The sequence below is a fragment of the Sebastes fasciatus genome, chromosome 4 (assembly GCF_043250625.1).
Source record: "Sebastes fasciatus isolate fSebFas1 chromosome 4, fSebFas1.pri, whole genome shotgun sequence".
NCBI classification, from domain to species: Eukaryota; Metazoa; Chordata; class Actinopteri; order Perciformes; family Sebastidae; genus Sebastes; species Sebastes fasciatus.
This window is the reverse complement of record NC_133798.1, coordinates 12,971,366-12,989,033: the sequence shown is the minus strand read 5'-3', so window position 1 is coordinate 12,989,033 and position 17,668 is coordinate 12,971,366. Positions and strand designations below refer to the sequence as shown.

Genomic DNA, 17,668 nt, shown 5'->3' with positions numbered 1-17,668 from the left:
CATACCGTTACTGCAGAGAAGATGATGGAAAATTTCCAGACTAATGCTGTGGCTCCTCTAATGATCACCAAGGTACTGTTTATTATACTATTATTATTATAGATTTGTGTGCTTCCTTTTTTGTGATATAATCTTTTTAAGCAATTGAAAATATAATACAAATTTATAAACAATATACAAAAAATTAAATAAATTTAATAAATATGATATAATATATATTGTGTCGACCATACATTGCTTCTGGATTTGGCTTATGTCCATATCTGTGCGTTCGTTCGATCTCAAAACCTCCATCAATGTCCAGGCCTAGTCCTTCCTTTTTACAACGTACACAAAATGCGTCCATTGAGTTTTCCAAAATGTCAATTATACGAATATTGTTACGGTGTCCCGCATCCTCCAGATATGTCACCCTTTCCTGGAGTTGTACCACAGTTTTCTCGACTCGAGTTACCGTTTCCTCCCTCGTGTTGCATCCGTCCTCCAGCGTGGAGATGCAGGATTTTATGCTTCCTGTCGACTTGGGTGTTGTGCATCAGTTACTTTATTGGAACGTCTTCATCTGTCACTCAACCTGATGGAGAATTACAAAAGAAAAGAAGCTACACTTCTGTTTTCTTCAGACACCAGTAGCAGGACCTGTGAGTAGTTAATTTCCTGAATACTGCAAACTAAAACAAAAAGAATGACCATGATGGACAGAAGTAACAAAAGCCCCTTAGCCCAGGGCAGAATGTATTTCCTAAGTATTCATTGAAAGTCTGGTTTCAGTTGGCCCCAGAGAAAATGGGGCGGACTACAGAGCAGCACCCGGTGCTGGTAAAAAATCAGGAGCTGTTTGAGAACATGATGTCAGCAGGGCAGATGCTTGCTGACACACAGTTTGCTCCAACTGAAGGACAGTCTCTATAACTGCAAGGCCACACTGCAGCCTAACGGTATAATGTTAGGGGGACGTCTGCAATGAATCACAGCAGAAATCTGCCACTGCTCCACTCTCTATGAGCTGAGACTTCAAAACATGCGTTACTCACATTTTAAAGGATAACTTAGGTATTTTTCAACCTGGACCCTATTTTCCCATGTTTTTGTGTCTAAATGACTAATGGGGACAACACTTTTTAGAATTGGTCCAGTCTTGTATTGTCTCAAAAAAACATTTAATTTATCTGTAGGGTTCTTTCTATAATGTAGTCAGACACTTATAATAAAAATCTGAGCCTGTCAGTGGCAAAAACAAGCACTTTTAGTAGACGTAAACTGACGGTACCAGGTTGCCCCAAATAATTACATTGCAGCTCGTTTAGCGGCTGGCGGCTGCAGCTATCTCCCTCAATATTGGACCAATTTCAAAAAGTGTTCCTATTAATCACTTTTAGAAACAAAAACATGGGAAAATCCAGGTTGAAAAATACCAAAGTTATTCTTTAAGGTGAAACAATTAGTTAATTATCAGATCACTTGATTAGCACACAATTAATAGGCAGCTATTTTGATAATCTATTAACCATTTGAGCCAATGGTTGAGGCAAAAATGCCAAACATTTGATGTTTCTTTCTAGCTTCTCACATTTTAGGATTTGCTGCATTTTTTGTCGTGTATATAACAGTACAGTTATTAATTATTTCACGTTAAATATGTCCAGAAACTACATAACCAGCTTTCTTGTTTTGGAAATGTCTAGATCTGTAAGATAATTGAACATTAATGGAACAGATTCACACTCTTACTATTAGAGAGGTGTTGATTCATCTGTATGATCATTTTGGAGGCTGTTCAGTTTGTGGTGCTTTTCATTGTATTGCATTATAGTGACAGGTGTTTCTGTTGTTTAGTCTACCCTCATTGATATAAACGGTATGGACAAAGTCATAGAAACACATTACAGTGTGTATATATTTTGTTTTAGAAAAATCTAAATGGAGAATTCAAGAAATTGCTCTGTAAGTTGGACATGCTGCCACCAGAGGGCACACTTGTTATTCCTCCCCACAGACTGTGTGCTGTGAAATGTGACTGGAAATGCTACGCAAGATTTGATAATGAAATCATTTTGAAAATGTGTATCTCTAGATTTTGGGTCTGTGTTGTACTTATTTAACATGTTGTATACAAGTGTAGTTTTGTTATTAATATTATATATTATTTGAGTAAAACTTTGATAACCATCATTTATAAATGGTAAATTAAATGTAGCAAATCGTTATTTTACTGTTAACAAACAGACATCATAATTAATGATTTTTACTAATTATTAGTAATGTTATCATTTATATTATTTAAACAGATTATTGTTGCACACATAACATTTGATATACTATATTATATATTTATTTGAATGATTGTGAAATTATTTGTAAACCTTTAAGAAATTGTTTGTAAAACATCTGTAAACATTAAATAGATAGACTAGATATTTGTAACACTTTGTTAATGGTTAATATTTGGTTTGTAAACCATCTATAAACATTATTTAGATAGTTAATACTTTGGCAATGGTTAATAATTGGTTTCTGGTCTATCTATCTATGTAATGTTTGTAGATGTTTTACAAACAATTTCTTAAAAGTTTACAATTCATTTGTTAATCATTAATCAATACTTAATACGAATCCCACACCATGGTAATTGTCACAAGATTTTGCGGATTCAAGAAGCTCTCCATCTCATGAAAACCCTGTACAGTATGATTCTAGCTTCAGCTGTGATGTGTTTTTTCCCCCTGTCCCTGCCAGGCCTTCCTGCCTCTGTTGAAACAAGCTGCGTCGAGAGTCGGAGCAGGTGGTGCAGGGAGCATGGGCATCCAGAGGGCAGCAGTCATTAACATCACCTCTCTGCTGGGCTCTGTGGAGCTCAACTGGGGGGAAAGGGCCAACAACTTCAAATGGTACCCCTACAGGACGTCCAAGGTATTGTTACTATTGGATGAATATACTGACTCTTTTAGATGTCAAACAAAAATGTGAAATGGAAGTGGCGTTTTGCCCCAGCCATCCAGGCGAGTTAGCAAGCTTTACACATTGAAATTAAAACTGTTACCAGCATCAAAATGTCCTGTCGTTGCGTGTTCGGTTATGAGAATCGATATTGCAAAAAGGGGCCTGAAATTTTACAGAATTTCGACAGGATCGCGGCCATCAGAGCAACAGGTGTTTCAGTTTAACGAGTGGCTTTAAGCCAAACGCGTCCGTGGTTGCTTGTAGAAATTTCTGTAAATGTTTGGTGTAGATAATAAACACAGGTGAGTATGTATTTAAATATGATTTGAAGGCTTCTACGAGGACACCTACATGTTCTGTTTGTGTTTTAAACAGCTGCCGTCACAATGAGCAACCACAACGCATTTGGCTGAAAGTCACCAGTTAACACGGTCACTCGTTCAACCAAAACACCATTGGTATTTATTAAGGTTGGGTACGGTTCTCATTTGAACCGATAACTGTACCTGGAATTCGATACCACTGCCCAACGGTACCTTTTTTTCAGTACTTTACTCTCTCTGTAATAACAATCGGCTCTGGCCCCCCGCGACCCCAAATGGGATAAGCGGTTACAGATAATGGATGGATGGAAAGTAAATTTGTTTGGGGTGCATTTACGATCTTTGGTGGTTAATGTGCTTGAACAGGCTCTTGCACTCTGCCGTACTTCCATTGCCAAACTGTTCGCACACTTGTGTACGTCATTGTTTACAAACTGCAATAGGGTTTATTTGCTTGATACCTTAAAGCTGAAGTCGGTAACTTTGAGCTAATATTTTAAAAAGTTATTTTTATAACACGGTCAGTATATAGTAGTAGTGCATGTGACAGATAATGTGAAAAAAACATGTTCTTCTGATTAAACATTTTTCAACTATGGATTTTAGGATAAATGTGAACTATCAGCTGCACTTTCTTCCATCGTCAAACGGATCAACTACTGTGGTGTTGGGTAAAGCTGTACTGTAGCGGGCTGAGGTTTTTACATTGTGTTGCACAGTAACTTGTTTCTGGTTGCCTTCTCAGAGCGCTTTAAACATGGTGAGTCGCTGTCTGGCTGTAGACCTGGAGCCTGACGGGATTCTCTGTATGGCTATACACCCTGGCTGGGTCCGCACTGACATGGGGGGGTCTGAGGTAAGAGGCTGCTCTGTCCATCTCTGTCACAGTCTCTTTGGGTTGCCATTAAAGAGCTGTGATTAAAGCATACCAAGCACTGAGTAAAATGTAACATCTTCTCATTCTATCGAGCCTTTTTTTATTTCCATTAGTGAGAAAAAAACATTTTGTAGAATGCAGTGAACTAAAACTGTATGTATGTTACACTAATTTGCGTGGTCTTTTACCTTCAAGAGCTGTCACACATTTAATATTTACGTCGCATTTTAGTGTCCTGAGTGATGTACAGTATTTACAGTATAGTGGGGCAGCTAAGATGAAATATTCATAACAATTGCGCATTTTGCAATAAAAGCAACACATTTGGCACAGACATAGGTTTATATGTTATGAAGAGATATAGATTTTGGAGTGCTGTAAATTTGGCCCCTGAGGGCCGTGGCGGCCATTTTAAAAAATAGCTGCCAAATAGACGCTAAATATTCAAAGATGTTGCAGAAAACTGGTTTTATGAGGTGTTTTCAAGCTGATTAGATCAGATGTCAGAAGATCACAGATATGTTTTTTTTCCTCTTTATTTTTTAAGGGTGCAAAAACCAAATAAAAGGTTTGAAAAAATAACTGCCACGGCCCTCAGGCCCCAAATTAGTAGTGCCCCGATATCTATATCTTTTCATAACATATAAACCTACATCTGTGCCAAATGTGTTGCTTTTATCGCAAATTATTTCACAGTTGTTGTGCTTAACTGCCCCGCTAATAGGGATCATTGTATTGACATTTCTAAGAAGTGTGTCTGAATATAATTTGTATCCGTTTCTTTCCAGGCTCCACTGAGCCCAGAGGAGAGCGTTTCTTCCGTCTTGTCTGTGATTGGTGGACTGACTGAAAAGGATCATGGATCATTTCTGAACTTTACAGGAGAGACGTTGCCTTGGTGACCCAGATTATAAGCACTACTATAGGATCCTAATGGCTTTTTATTCAGTTATGATCAACCTTAACTATGCTTGGATAAATGTATCAATGACTCAGAGTGCACAGTGTTAAATCTTAACCAAGCTCTACCATTTAATAGAAATCATGCATATTTCAACTTGATTATAGGAGAGCAACAGTATTTCATTTCTTAAAGGAGATTACTTTACAGTGTTCCCAAATACTGTAGATGACGTGTAGTGTGCTGTAGCTTATCTTCAATCCATCTATGCCCAAAGACTATATTTAGTATGGTAAGGAAAATACCACAACATTAGTTCTGATTGGTCAACAGTCTTAAAATTTGGTATATACATACTTTGGGTAAGTATCTAACCGTACAACTTTGAATTTCTATTTAAATCTGACATTTCTCAGTGGGCAAAGTCAGGATTTTTGAAAAATTAGGAAAAACGCTTAAATTGTGTTTAAATGTCTTCCATATGAAATATATTTTTATGCCTCTGCGACAGCCGTGGCCGGAAGCCATATGTTTTCGGGTTGTCTGTCCGTCCGCGCCATTCTCGTGAACGTGATATCTCAGGAATGCCTTGAACAAATGTCTTCAAATTTGGCACAAACGTCCACTTGGACTCAAGGATGAACTGATTAGATTTTGGTGGTTAAAGGTCCAAGGTCATTGTGACCTCACGTCCGTGACCTCACACCCATGCATAGCAAATAATTGTTGGCTGCTATATTAATGCTCTGAATTTCATATAGAACATCTTAAGACTACATACTGCAAACACAGTATACTATTAGGCCAGTTCAGCCCTACATGCCTCTAACATGTTACAAAAAAATGATCTAAGCTGCGCCCAAATATCAACATAAACTGTTACATTCTTCGATCTGATTACAAACTCGTTTGACAAACAGACAAGACTTAGTTGAGAAAGTCTTAAAGGAACAGTGTGTAACATTTCTGGGGATCTCTTAGCAGAAATGGAATCTAATATTCATAACTATATTTTCATTAGTGTATGATCAACCTGAAACTAAGAATTGTGTTTTCGTTAGCTTAGAATGAGCCCTTCATATCTACATGAATGTTTCTACAGTAGCCCAGAACGGACAAACCAAACACTGGCTCTAGCGAGAGCCTTTCACGCTTTAACGTCACCTGAATGCTTGCGAAACTGCGGTAACCCAAGCCGCAGAGTACAAAACCGTCAGCTGCCGTCTGACTTCCGTTGCTCCTAATGTAATGTTATCATGGTATGGATGGCCTCTGAGCGAGGCGAATGGCGTTACCACAGTTTTGCACTCGGTGGCTCACGTTACCGCAGTCTTGGAAAGGGAGGAGTAAATGGTAAATGGACGTGCATTTATACAGCGCTTTTCTAGTCTTCTGACCACTCAAAGCACTTTACACTACATGTCAGCATTCACACACACATTCATACACTGATGACAGAGGCTGCCATACAAGGTGCCAACTTTGCCCATCAGGATCTAATCTAAATACTCATTCACACACTGATGGCTAAGCCTTGTTACCGGAGCAGCCAGGGATAGAACCACCGACCTTTTGATTGGTGGACGACCTGCTCTACCCTCTGAGCCACAGTCGCCCCAGGTGAGCGGATGGGTACTAACTTGGTTGCAATCTGCAACCAAACCACTAGATTTCACCAGATCGTACACACTGTACCTTTAACAGAACCGTCTCAGAAGCTGTTTGTTTGTGTGTGTGTTTGGGAGGGGGCGTGCTGCTGTGTGTTTGAAAAAGATCCCTCTTTTTCAGAAATTCCAAAGATGGAAGAAAATCTGGTGTAAATCTGACCTTACAGATTCTCTTCTCTACGGTCCAACTGTGCACTGAGACCTTTGCTAAAAAGCAAACACCAATGTTGAAAGTTACTTCAAAGGTGTAAACTGATGAGCCATTCATGAGTGTGTGAGTGAGTACAATGGATTATTGGCAACTGAAACCTCTTGTGGATTATCTGGTTTACATTTGTGTGCAAGGATGTACAGAAGTGAAGTGAATTATCTGCAGTGGCACTTTTCTACAGTTTACAGTACAAAATTAAAATATAGTATCTATATACTGTTTGTGAAAAATACAACATGTACAATAGTTTAGGAATTTATATATAAATTATATATATAATAATAATATAATATGTAAATGTGTTACCTATTTTTGAGATTGTTGCTGTTTAGAGAATTTGATTTTAGCATCCTTGTTGTAAAATGGTAATAAAAGGTTGAATTTCCATGAGTGTGTCTTCCAGTAAAAGCGGTCTATGAGATACACGTTTTCAGCCCTTGCTGCTTTAGCTGCTTTGATCCAGAACTGTATGATTATAAGATGATCTTCTAGTGGCAGTGTCAGAAGACATTCTTCTTCTTTGTAGGATTTAAGATTACGTCAAACAAGGAAGTTTGGTCAAAATGTTTTTTCTTCCTCATTCTTGGAATGGCAAGTTTGGGTTACATAACTTAAAATACTTTTGTCTTCAAGCGGGGTGACTTGACATTATGTTCTCATTGTTTAAGGCCCATTTTTAGGTACTGTACATTTCCTGTTTCACATTGTGTGTGTCTCTCTTTCAGCAAGCAAAATAATAGGTGATGACTGACAAGTCTGCAAGATAATGACAACAATGAAAACCATGTAAGGTAAATGTCATTAAAAGTCATGATCTGTCATGGTGTTGGTGGCACTTTAACTGTTACATGGTAAGAGAGTTGAGTGTGTCTTATCATTGTCAGTTTATAGCACCTGCAGGTCCTGCTTGTTTGAGTACAGTTGCATGATAAAGCAGAGCGCAAGTTGAACGTGCAACTTATTCGATATGTTCATTTTCTGTGTCAAACCTCCATACTGTACAGCTAATGATCTGAACTTGTTGGATACAACTGTTACTTAAAAGTGCAGTATAAATGTTGGCCGTGGTATAAAGTAGAGAAACAGCATGACAGCTTATAGGCAGGATTCAGTGCAAGATCGTTGCTGTTCTTGCTCTACCTGACGGCAGGGGTATGGCTTGATTGTTGGAAGTTGACCTAAAGTCTGACCTAAACATTTGGTGAGCAGACCTGCAGAGTGATCTGTAAGAGGAAGAGAGCTGAACATCAGGTCATGCTTTTCAGCTCCCTGAAATGTCATTTAAATCTAATCAAACCAGTTTGCCCAGAATGGTGTGCAGGAAGTCATGTGCTGGGTGTGTGTGTAGAGAGAGAAAGAGAGAGAGAGAGGAGAGAGAGGGGGAGTGTGCCTTAAACAGGAGGAACAGTTATATGATCAAGGGTTGCTTTGGATTTCTCTCGCTGATGAGTTATTTTGTTTCTGTTAAATTTGAAGAGCTCTGCATGGATTTATAACACAGGAAGATACTTGCATTCCTGAAGAAAAAGAGGAGCTGAGTTTACTTACTAAAGGCAAGTGGAAGTAAGTAAGTAAGCAAGTGGAAAGCAGCAACCTTTTTTTGTAAGGCTCTGAGACCATTTGTGCAAATTTGTACAATAGCGTAATTGTTGAAGTGTGTTACTCCCACTTTCTTTGTTTAAAATACGTCTTACAACTTTGCAGGTTTTTCCTTGCAACGTTCATCATGTTTTGCATGCAGTGTGAGCAGGACAAGTGCTATTTGACTAAACCGTTTCTGATAGGAGATAATCATGTCCTTCTGACAACGCCACAGTTGTACCGTTTTTCTTTACCTCAAAGAATAATATCTGACTTACAAAGTATGTTCTTGAAGTTGGCAGGCACAAGGACATTTTGAGCTGATCATCTGTGCAAGTTGCACACAGTTCATGTGTGTGCATGTCTGTGCTTATTGTTTGGGATACAGGTATGTAATCTCTCGTAACAGAATCTTGAAGCTACTGTCAAAACATATTTTTAAAACAATTTAAGAAGGTTGTGGACCTGAAAATGGTCTATATTTGTTTCTTCCAAAGCCCTAAATTGACATTTATACAAGTTAATCTCCTTACTGGATTAACTGATTTACCTCAAACTGAGGTCAACCCGGAGCTCCGTATTGTGCCCGCAGGCCTAAAAACGCAGGTTTTATTATTTACACCTGTGCTTTTCCTACTGTGACATGTTACATTATTTATGCTACATTAGTATTTAAGACTTTGGCTGTGATCTTGATTCACTTTGACTTTTTGCCAGTGTGCCATGCTGTCTTTGTCCAAACGAGTCTCTACAAATATGTTTTTTTCTTTCTATCTGTATTACCACTCTTGTCTCCTGGGAACTGAGAGAGGTTCAGATAAGGTCCTAAATGAACCAAAAAAGGTTTCAACTCCTATTAGGGCTGCAACTAACAATTATTTTCATCGTCAGAAACCTACAATAGACCTGTTTTTGTCTTTTTTATGGGTGTTTAGGGGCAGATAGAAGGTCAACATTAGATGTCACATAGAAGTGGTGTACATCGTCTGAAAGCTGGAAACTTGAAGATTAATTTGAGATGAAGCTTATTACTGTATGTCAACTTGTTGTAGTCATACACCATAAATAATCATGAAATATTCAAATACACTATTTTAGAAATAAATAACACATTCATACTGCATTAAAAAACGACATGTTTTTGTCCAAAACTGCATGTGATTATCATAAAGTGGGCATGTCTGTAAAGGGGAGACTCGTGGGTAGCCAGAGAACCCATTTTCATTCACATATCTTGAGGTCAGAGGTCAAAGGACCCCTGTGAAAATGGACACGCCAGTTTTTCCTCGTCAAAATGTAGCCTGACTTTGGAGCGTTATATATACTCCTTCCTGGCATGCTACATGACAAGGTTGTTACTAATGGATTCCTTAGTTTTCAAGTTTCATATGATATCTTCACTCTAGGTCTAAAACTGAACCTGCTGCAGCCTCTGAAAGACAAAGTCAGCGGGTCTCAGGGGGTTAATCTATTTTATTTTTTTATTTTTTTTAGGGGTTGATCTTTTTTTTTTTTTAATTAATTAATCTATTAGTTGTTTTGTCCACGAAAAGTCAAAATATAGTGACATTGGTGGTAGTATTGGACACAATATGTTTTTTTTTTGGTGCAAATGGTCGCCATCTTTTGATATGCACTTTCAAATGATACAGCACAATTTTATAATTTATAGTAAATTATTTCGCGGACCCCCTGGCAGACTGCCACAGACCCCTTGGGGTCCCCGGACTCCACTTTGAGAACTGTGCTAAACAACAGTGTGTCCAGAGAAAGCAGCATTTATTTGCACATATATAAAACTTCACAAAATCCAGTCAATGAAAAAAACAAACAAGAAATGTGTCAGGAGAGGTCAAGAAGCCACAGGCTTATACAAAGGACCCCCCCACCAACCCCAGGAGAAAAAAAAACAATAACAAAAGGGGAAGAAAGATCTAAACTAACATCATTTTAAAAATACAACAAAAGTTAAACAACAAGAAGTAAACAACATGTGCAGAAAACCTAACCAAACAGTGGAAAACAATCCAATAAAAACAATGAAATACATACAAAAAACAGTACAGAAGAAAATAAAATATATCTAAACATATCAAAAGATAATTAGACGTCATAATTAAATGTGATGATAATTTCTTTTTAAAATGTTCTAAGGATAACGAGCTCTTGATAACATGTATTTTGGTGTTCCATATTTGTACACCACGATATCTGATGGAGTATTGGCCATGTTTTGTTTTGTAAAAAACTCACCTTGTCTTTTCCTCTTTTGTCCCTTTGGTATGAAATCTACCAGAGCAAACTGGTTGATGGACATGAGCATGATCTACGTTTGTTCTGACATGGCTTCATGATTACTTGGGTATTGAAAGTTTTTCAGTCAAACAGGTTACCCGTATAAGTCCTACATGACTTTGTATGACTGTCCTGGATCAGGGCTATATGCAAAGTTGAGATGTTCAGCTTTAATGCCAACATGTAAGAGCTAGCTAGTGTGAATGCTGTAGTTGCTATTCACTTCTGCGACTTGCAGTGACCAAATCCAGTCAGGAATCCTCTATTGTTGATAACTGGTGTTGCCCAATGGCTGGATCTCCAATATGGCTGCCAACGGGTCCATTATGTGTCTTCAAAGTTCTATAATCTACATGGTCTGTCTTCCTGTGTTACAAAGGTATGTATAGGCCACATGGAGTTGGAGATTCATCGTACTGATGGACTATCCAGCCCCTGTGGAGCTGCTGTCGGCCGCTGGAGAGCTGAGTATGCCATTCTCAGACGCGGTCAAGTATTGCATCCTGGGAATCTCGGTCACTCTTCTCCTGCTTGCGCTGGGCATCTTGGCATGGCAGGCCTTCAGATGCTGCACACAGAGACACACCACATACACACGGCAAGATCCTGGTGAGTAGATCAGATCACAATACCGAACAGTAAAGCACATATTGCTGATGCTCAGTGTCTGACCAAGAAAGTAATTACCAAATGCAAACTTGTGTCTGATTTTTTACTGTAGTGAACAGTGATCTGCCGTACTCGGACGAAAAGTCAACAGAAGCAGGAAACTACTCAGGAGCTCCATGTACTAGGGTAAGAGGAAATTAATTTGAGAGGTGTGGACAGAACAAACTATTTTATTTAAACGTATTTTCATTTGAGCATATGTCATATATAGTCTGGGGCCACCCTATTGTATCAGGTGTCCCAGAGTTCAAGGCAGCACCCATACAGTACAATCTTAGCCATGACCAGATGTCTTAGAACCTCAAACATCTATAGATTTCCTATGTGGCTTTGTTTGTTGGCAATCTTTTAGGAAACTGCTGTCTTTCAGTCGATACTCAGCTGACAGTCTCCATTTGTTCCTGGATGTGTGTCTATACTATACTATACTATACTATCTGCAGGTACTAATCTCTTGCCATGCATAATCTGCTTTTTATTTGATTGGTTTGTGTAAAGTTTATGACAGCAAATTAATTATGAAAGGTGGTGGTGTAAAGTTTGAAGCTGAAAACACAAAATCAAGGAATTCTTTCTGGAAAATGTAGATGCATTCAGGGTGTGATCTACCAATTCAACGCTAAGTGAAATTTAACAGGTCTGTACTTCCATCAGGGTGAGGTTTAGGGCTACATTCAGGGTGGACAATATAATAGCACTTTTATACAACTGTAATTTACAGCTTTATAAATCACCACAAACACCTCTTTGACACAGTGATAACATTTTAGTATTATAAGTTCCTCAAATATTTTATTTATTTATACTTTTTAATGTCATGTTGATTGTAAAAGATGTTATATTGTAAGATGCTCCTGTTATTTTGTCCAGACCCTGTAGTCCGTGGAGATGCTCCAAATAGGCAACATCATCTATGTACATAAAGATTGAGATTAACTTGTTTAAACAAAGGAGAGTTGGGACTTGTCACAAGTCAAATAAAAGCTGGATCTGCTGCAGTTGTTAATAAAAACACCACTGATAGAAATGGCGTCTATGTCTGCATGTTCCCCAGGTGGAGAATGTCAACGCAGACGTCCGCAGGCTGAGTCGCTGTCTGTCTCAGGCCTCGTTTCCCTCCTCAGGATCCAGCCAGGCAGACGGAGACATGGGGGAGCAGGCCAACATTAAAAAGGTAGTACATTATTACATAATTCTGTTGTCACGTGACAATTGGTCAACAATTTGTTGTTTGTCTATTTATTCTCTTCATCTAACTGCATTTTATCGTATGGGATAGGTCGCATACATTTAATGGTTTATGTGCATCCTAAGAGGCCATGACAATGTGTGTGACTTATTTCCTACTCATTGTGTTGTAAGGGAGGCTTATAATTTTTGGAGGTATACTGTTCAACAGGGTTTTCATCAGACTGTCATGTCTGATAAATAACACACTATCTTGAAACATCACGCTCTATTATTGCTTTTCTTTTAACAACACTACAGCCATGCAGCATGCTACCAACTTCTGAGGTTGTACTTAGTTTAGCAGGTAATATTTACTAGGTTCACCACCTTAGTTTAGCTGGTTAGCAAGCTAACATTTACTAATTAGCACCAAACACAAAGTAAACCTGAGGCTGATCGGAATGTCATTAGTTTGTAGTATTATTTGGTCATTTGCCCGGATGATGGCGCCAAAGGCGGTATATTGATATGAAGTGAAAGCCAATTGGTCATTCCATTGCAACATCAGCAGCAAAGCTATGCCTCCACCATTTTGAACTGTAAGCGACTACCGGACGCTGGTCAAGGCCTATGGAAAGGAGGCTGGGTCACGGGCGGACATGGGACTTGGGGGTATGGGGTATAACACATGTGCAGTGTAACTGAAGCTGCGGTCGTGCGTTGGGATTGGCTCAATTTTCGGCGAGTGCAGGCCAGATTATACTGCGCATGTGTTGTACCCCCGCAAATATAACGCGTGACCCAGCCTCCTTTCCATAGGCCTTGACACCAGTTAAACAGAGACTCATTGGCGTTTTCATTCCAGTTCCGCCTCTTTGCTTCTATAGTTTTTGATGGCGCCAGAGGAAATGCAAAGGGATCACCAACGTGTATCTTTTAGGGACCTTGAATATTTGCAGCAAATTTCCCGGCAGTCTATCCAATAGTTGAGATATTTTACTGTCATCATGGTTGCGCTAGAGGAAGAGTCCGAAGATTGATACATAGATGTTTTTTATTGTCCCAGATGGAGGTTTGTTTTCACATATTCCACAAAGAAGCATACAGATATATATTTATATCAATACAATACATGAAATATGCACTTGGTCACAGCTACATGTTTACCTTCAGCCAGCCCCTACTCATATACATCACCAAAGACATTAGGATTAATCCTCTGGAGACCATGAATGTGAATGAAAATCCCAAGCCTAGCCATCCAGTAGTTGTTGAGATATTTCAGTGTTGTTCAAAGTGTGAACCGACTGACAGACTGATTTTAGTTTTCCGTCGTCTGGCTGCTGGTACCTGCTCTGAATTTGTTTGAATATGTGGGCTACATTTTATTCTTGACATCTACTGATGATATGATCTGTTCATATTAAGCTTAACAAAGATTAATCATGTAAAGAAAATACAGAGTGCATTTCATATTTTCAGGCAATATCAACAGCAGCATTTGGTTTCTTGATGTCTTTCCTAATCTTCTACCAGGTCGATGGATCGCTACGTTTTTCCATCTATTATGACCAACTGCAGTCCCAGCTGGTGGTCACCATCTTGCAGGTGGAGGGGCTCCTGGAGCACAGCCAGACGCGCAGCCTCCAGCCATTTGTTAAGCTAAGACTCATGTGGGCAGGTTCAGAGGCAGTGGAAGTGGAGGACTGTACGGATGACGAGGTATTTTTTTCGTCATTGGTTGCCACATACAATATGTCACTCAACAAGTGACATCATTAAGTGAATTGCTTGGCACAGAAACGACAGCATCGTATTTAGGGGAAATATACAGCTTTTCCTTTTCTCCTTTCATGCTTTTCAGGCTCATTTTGTAAAAAAGTATGTATGGTTCTCATGCTGTACTGTATGACGGTGTTACTGCTGTGACCCTCATAGGGTGAAAGGACTGCACCTGTCCTGTGGACTGTGCTGCAGGAGTGGCGGACTCGCATTGTGAAAGGCAGCTGTAACCCTTTATTTGGAGACCAGTTCAGCTGTGCTCTGCAAGAGGATAAGGAGCTTCATCACATCAACCTCAGGATGGAGGTCCTGCTGCACACAGACCCATCTCTCACTCTCAGTATCTCTCAAATCATAAGGAATTATTTTGTCAGTTGAAGAAATTAGATCTAAGCAGAGAAAAATTAATGTTTTGTGTGATTCTGTAAGTAAACTGTCTGTCATGTGTCTGTGTGCATCTCAGGTGAGGGACTTTGATAAATTCTCCAGGCACACAGTGTTAGGAGAGGTGAGGGTTCCTCTAGGCCAGCTCAACATCTCCTACCCTCTGGAGCTCCAAGAAGATCTGAAGATACCCCAGAAGGTACAGTAAGACATCATGTATACAAACACACCCATATGCAATCAAATAGGAAGTTTTTTTTTTTCTTCTCACCTTTCATTTGAGGTGAATTAAAGAATGACATTCTTACACATCCACTTTAATGAGTAATTGTAGAGTCATTTTAAAACTGAAAAAAACAAAACAAAATAATAAGCTGTTATGCCGTCAATCTCTTTTAGTTTTCCATAACTACAAAACTCTGGAGCATTGACAAGTATTTAATACTCTTATCAACATGGGAGTGGGCAAATATGCTTGCTTGGTGACAACGTATGTATATATTTATTATTGGAAATCAATTAACAAAACAAAACAATGACACATATTGTCCAGAAACCCTCACAGGTACTGCATTTAGCCTAAAAAAATAAGCTCATAACATGGCAAACTGCAGCCCAACAGGCAACAACAGCTGTCAGTGTGTCAGTGTGTTGACTTGACTATGACTTGCCCCAAACTGCATGTGATTATCATAAAGTGGGCATGTATGTAAAGGGGAGACTCGTGGGTACCCATAGAACCCATTTTCATTCACATATCTTGAGGTCAGAGGTCAAGGGACCCCTTTGAAAATGGCAATGCCAATTTTTCCTAGCCAAAATTTAGCGTAACTAAACTAGCGTTACATTTTTTTCTTTGCCTCTTAGTGAAAACAGGTGGAAGAATCTTGTTTTCTTTTAGGCTGATTTTCTTGTTGTAATACTTATTTCGACCACCAGAGTGCACCACTACCCCCTGTTCTAAATAGGACTAAAACATTCAGGTTTTCTTCCAGTTGAGTTTGTGCTCATGTAGATTTTTTTTTACTTGTTGAATGCTGTTACTTATGTTCTTGCAATACCATATTACATGCTGTATAGAAACACAATTTGTGCCGTTTATCGCCCCATTTTCTCGACAGGATCTTGTAGGAGAGGTGCTTCTGTCTTTAAAGTTTCTTCCCACTTCTCAGAGGCTTGAGGTTGGACTGCTAAAGGTTAGAACGGTCCTCACTGAAATATGCTCAAATGCAGGTAAATAAGAAACACCTTCATAAAAACAAAGCCATGAACATACAGCTGTCATACACATACAATATAACATATGGCTCCTGATTTGCCTTCTCTGTGTTATACAGTGCTGTACGCCAGGATCAGTGTGCAGTGCAACCAGTGCAAGTTGAGGTACCAAAAATCCTCTGCAGTGGCCCGCTGCCTGATGACTGTCTTCAATGAGGTCCTCATGTTCCCACTGCCAGAGTTTCCTCTGGATCAGTGTAAAATATCGGTTTCTGTGTATGAGACTCACACGACTAGGAAAAAAAACAAAACTCTGATCGGACAGTTGACTGTGGGGAAAGAGAAGAGATCAGAAGACAAGCACTGGAGCTTAATGATGCGCTCAGTCCGCCAGCCAGTAGCAAAGTGGCATGGCCTACTGATCTGACTTGCATCTCATGAATTCTCTCCTGCACTTCCTGGATGTCTGCACCTGCTTGTATTTAACTGAGAGCTGTGGTGCTCGTGTATCAGGCTGAGGGATCTGCACATAAATATAAAACAGTAGATGCAACATTACGTCATAACTAATGAGATAACCGTCCGCCATCTAACCTGGGTATTGTTTACAAGTGCTACCTATGGGCAGCAACTGGTTGTAAGCTGTTCAGCACATAACTGCTTTACCTGAAGGACCAAAGAGACCAGGGAGGCTGGTATCACTGTTAACACGCCAGTATAGGGTATGTACTTATGGGTCAACTACAAAAAAATTGTGAACTAGCTAACTGTTTTACATCTATGGATCTGCACCTGCTTAGCTGCAGGCCAAATATGGACTTCTCTCCCTTCTGACACCCAAGGTTTATGGAAAGAGGCTGGGACACGGGTCTTGATCTGTGGGGTATGACACATGCACAGTGTAACTGGAGCTGCGGTCACGCGCGTGGCTATAGGCTCAATTACGGTGAGTGCAGACTGCACATGTGTTGTACCCCAATAACATGACGCAATGATGACATTTCCTCTTTTCACCCTCCTTGCTGACACCTCAGTGGTACAAAGACCTCTCTGTTCCAATCAGGACAGCGGAGTGACTGCCCAATTGAAACCTTAGGTTACTCAGTCTACTTGTTCACTGTATCTCGCTTTTTAAGCTCCAAATCTCATTGTATTGAAAGACCTCTAAAGATCTGACATTTGTACTCCTAATTGCTGATGAAGACTACTTTATTTTGGCACTCATTGCACTCAGTGCATAACTGTGTTTGTTACGGTTATATTTATCTTTAATATGTGCTGTTCTTTTGTGCTTGTTATAAAAACTGTTCATTCGGAATTATTAAATCTCTATATTGCAACTCTGAATGTTCAGTAAATTCACTGTAAATAAGAGCATTAACTAATGGCTTATATCTAAGAAAAACCAAAAAGGATAAAATATTTTGAAAAAGAAAGGAATTTTAACCGAAAATCTTACCAAGTATAAGTAACCACTCTGTGGAAAAACTAAAACAAAACATAGCACAATATTCATTCATTTAGAGAGCAATTTTGAATATATTTTCAAAGCTCTTTTTTTCAGGAATGCCCAGCTGACACTCACACAGTTGAACACATTAACATCTAATGTTAGGTGGTTAGTTAGCTTTAGAGTTTTTAGAGACTCTG

The 17,668-nt window shown here is 39.2% G+C and overlaps 2 protein-coding genes across 4 annotated transcripts in view; both read left to right on the top strand.

Moving 5' to 3' along the window:
• LOC141765851 (C-signal) overlaps positions 1-5,549 on the top strand; it is an 8,213-nt gene extending 2,664 nt beyond the window's left edge. Inside the window, exons 3-6 of the mRNA XM_074632103.1 lie at positions 1-72; positions 2,737-2,910; positions 4,009-4,119; positions 4,929-5,549. The exon at positions 1-72 is cut by the window's left edge and continues 116 nt beyond it. Of these exons, the coding sequence (XP_074488204.1) occupies positions 1-72; positions 2,737-2,910; positions 4,009-4,119; positions 4,929-5,042 (471 nt within the window). The 3' untranslated portion in view covers positions 5,043-5,549. The remainder of the gene's footprint in view (positions 73-2,736; positions 2,911-4,008; positions 4,120-4,928) is intronic.
• Positions 5,550-7,580: 2,031 nt separating this feature from the next.
• syt19 (synaptotagmin XIX) lies at positions 7,581-17,358 on the top strand. Of its 3 annotated transcripts, none has more exons than XM_074632102.1 (9): positions 7,581-7,710; positions 11,175-11,404; positions 11,517-11,590; positions 12,519-12,638; positions 14,171-14,356; positions 14,573-14,722; positions 14,880-14,999; positions 15,922-16,033; positions 16,138-17,358. In XM_074632102.1, exons 2-9 carry the CDS (start codon positions 11,215-11,217, stop codon positions 16,443-16,445), a joined length of 1,260 nt encoding a protein of 419 aa, XP_074488203.1. In that variant the 5' UTR covers positions 7,581-7,710; positions 11,175-11,214; the 3' UTR covers positions 16,446-17,358. The 3 variants fall into 3 exon arrangements, with proteins under 3 accessions (XP_074488203.1, XP_074488202.1, XP_074488200.1); XM_074632101.1 differs by lacking the exon at positions 7,581-7,710 and adding an exon at positions 8,296-8,494; XM_074632099.1 differs by lacking the exon at positions 7,581-7,710 and adding an exon at positions 8,312-8,482.
• The last annotated feature ends 310 nt before the right edge of the window (positions 17,359-17,668 follow it).

Bases quoted from the DNA above. Each gene is read 5' to 3' on its own strand.
- syt19 (XM_074632102.1), top strand. From the start codon at position 11,215: ATGGACTATCCAGCCCCTGTGGAGCTGCTGTCGGCCGCTGGAGAGCTG. The intron at 12,639-14,170 runs GTAGTACATTAT...ATCTTCTACCAG, and splicing joins AGCAGGCCAACATTAAAAAG to GTCGATGGATCGCTACGTTT. The intron at 14,357-14,572 runs GTATTTTTTTCG...TGACCCTCATAG, and splicing joins AGGACTGTACGGATGACGAG to GGTGAAAGGACTGCACCTGT.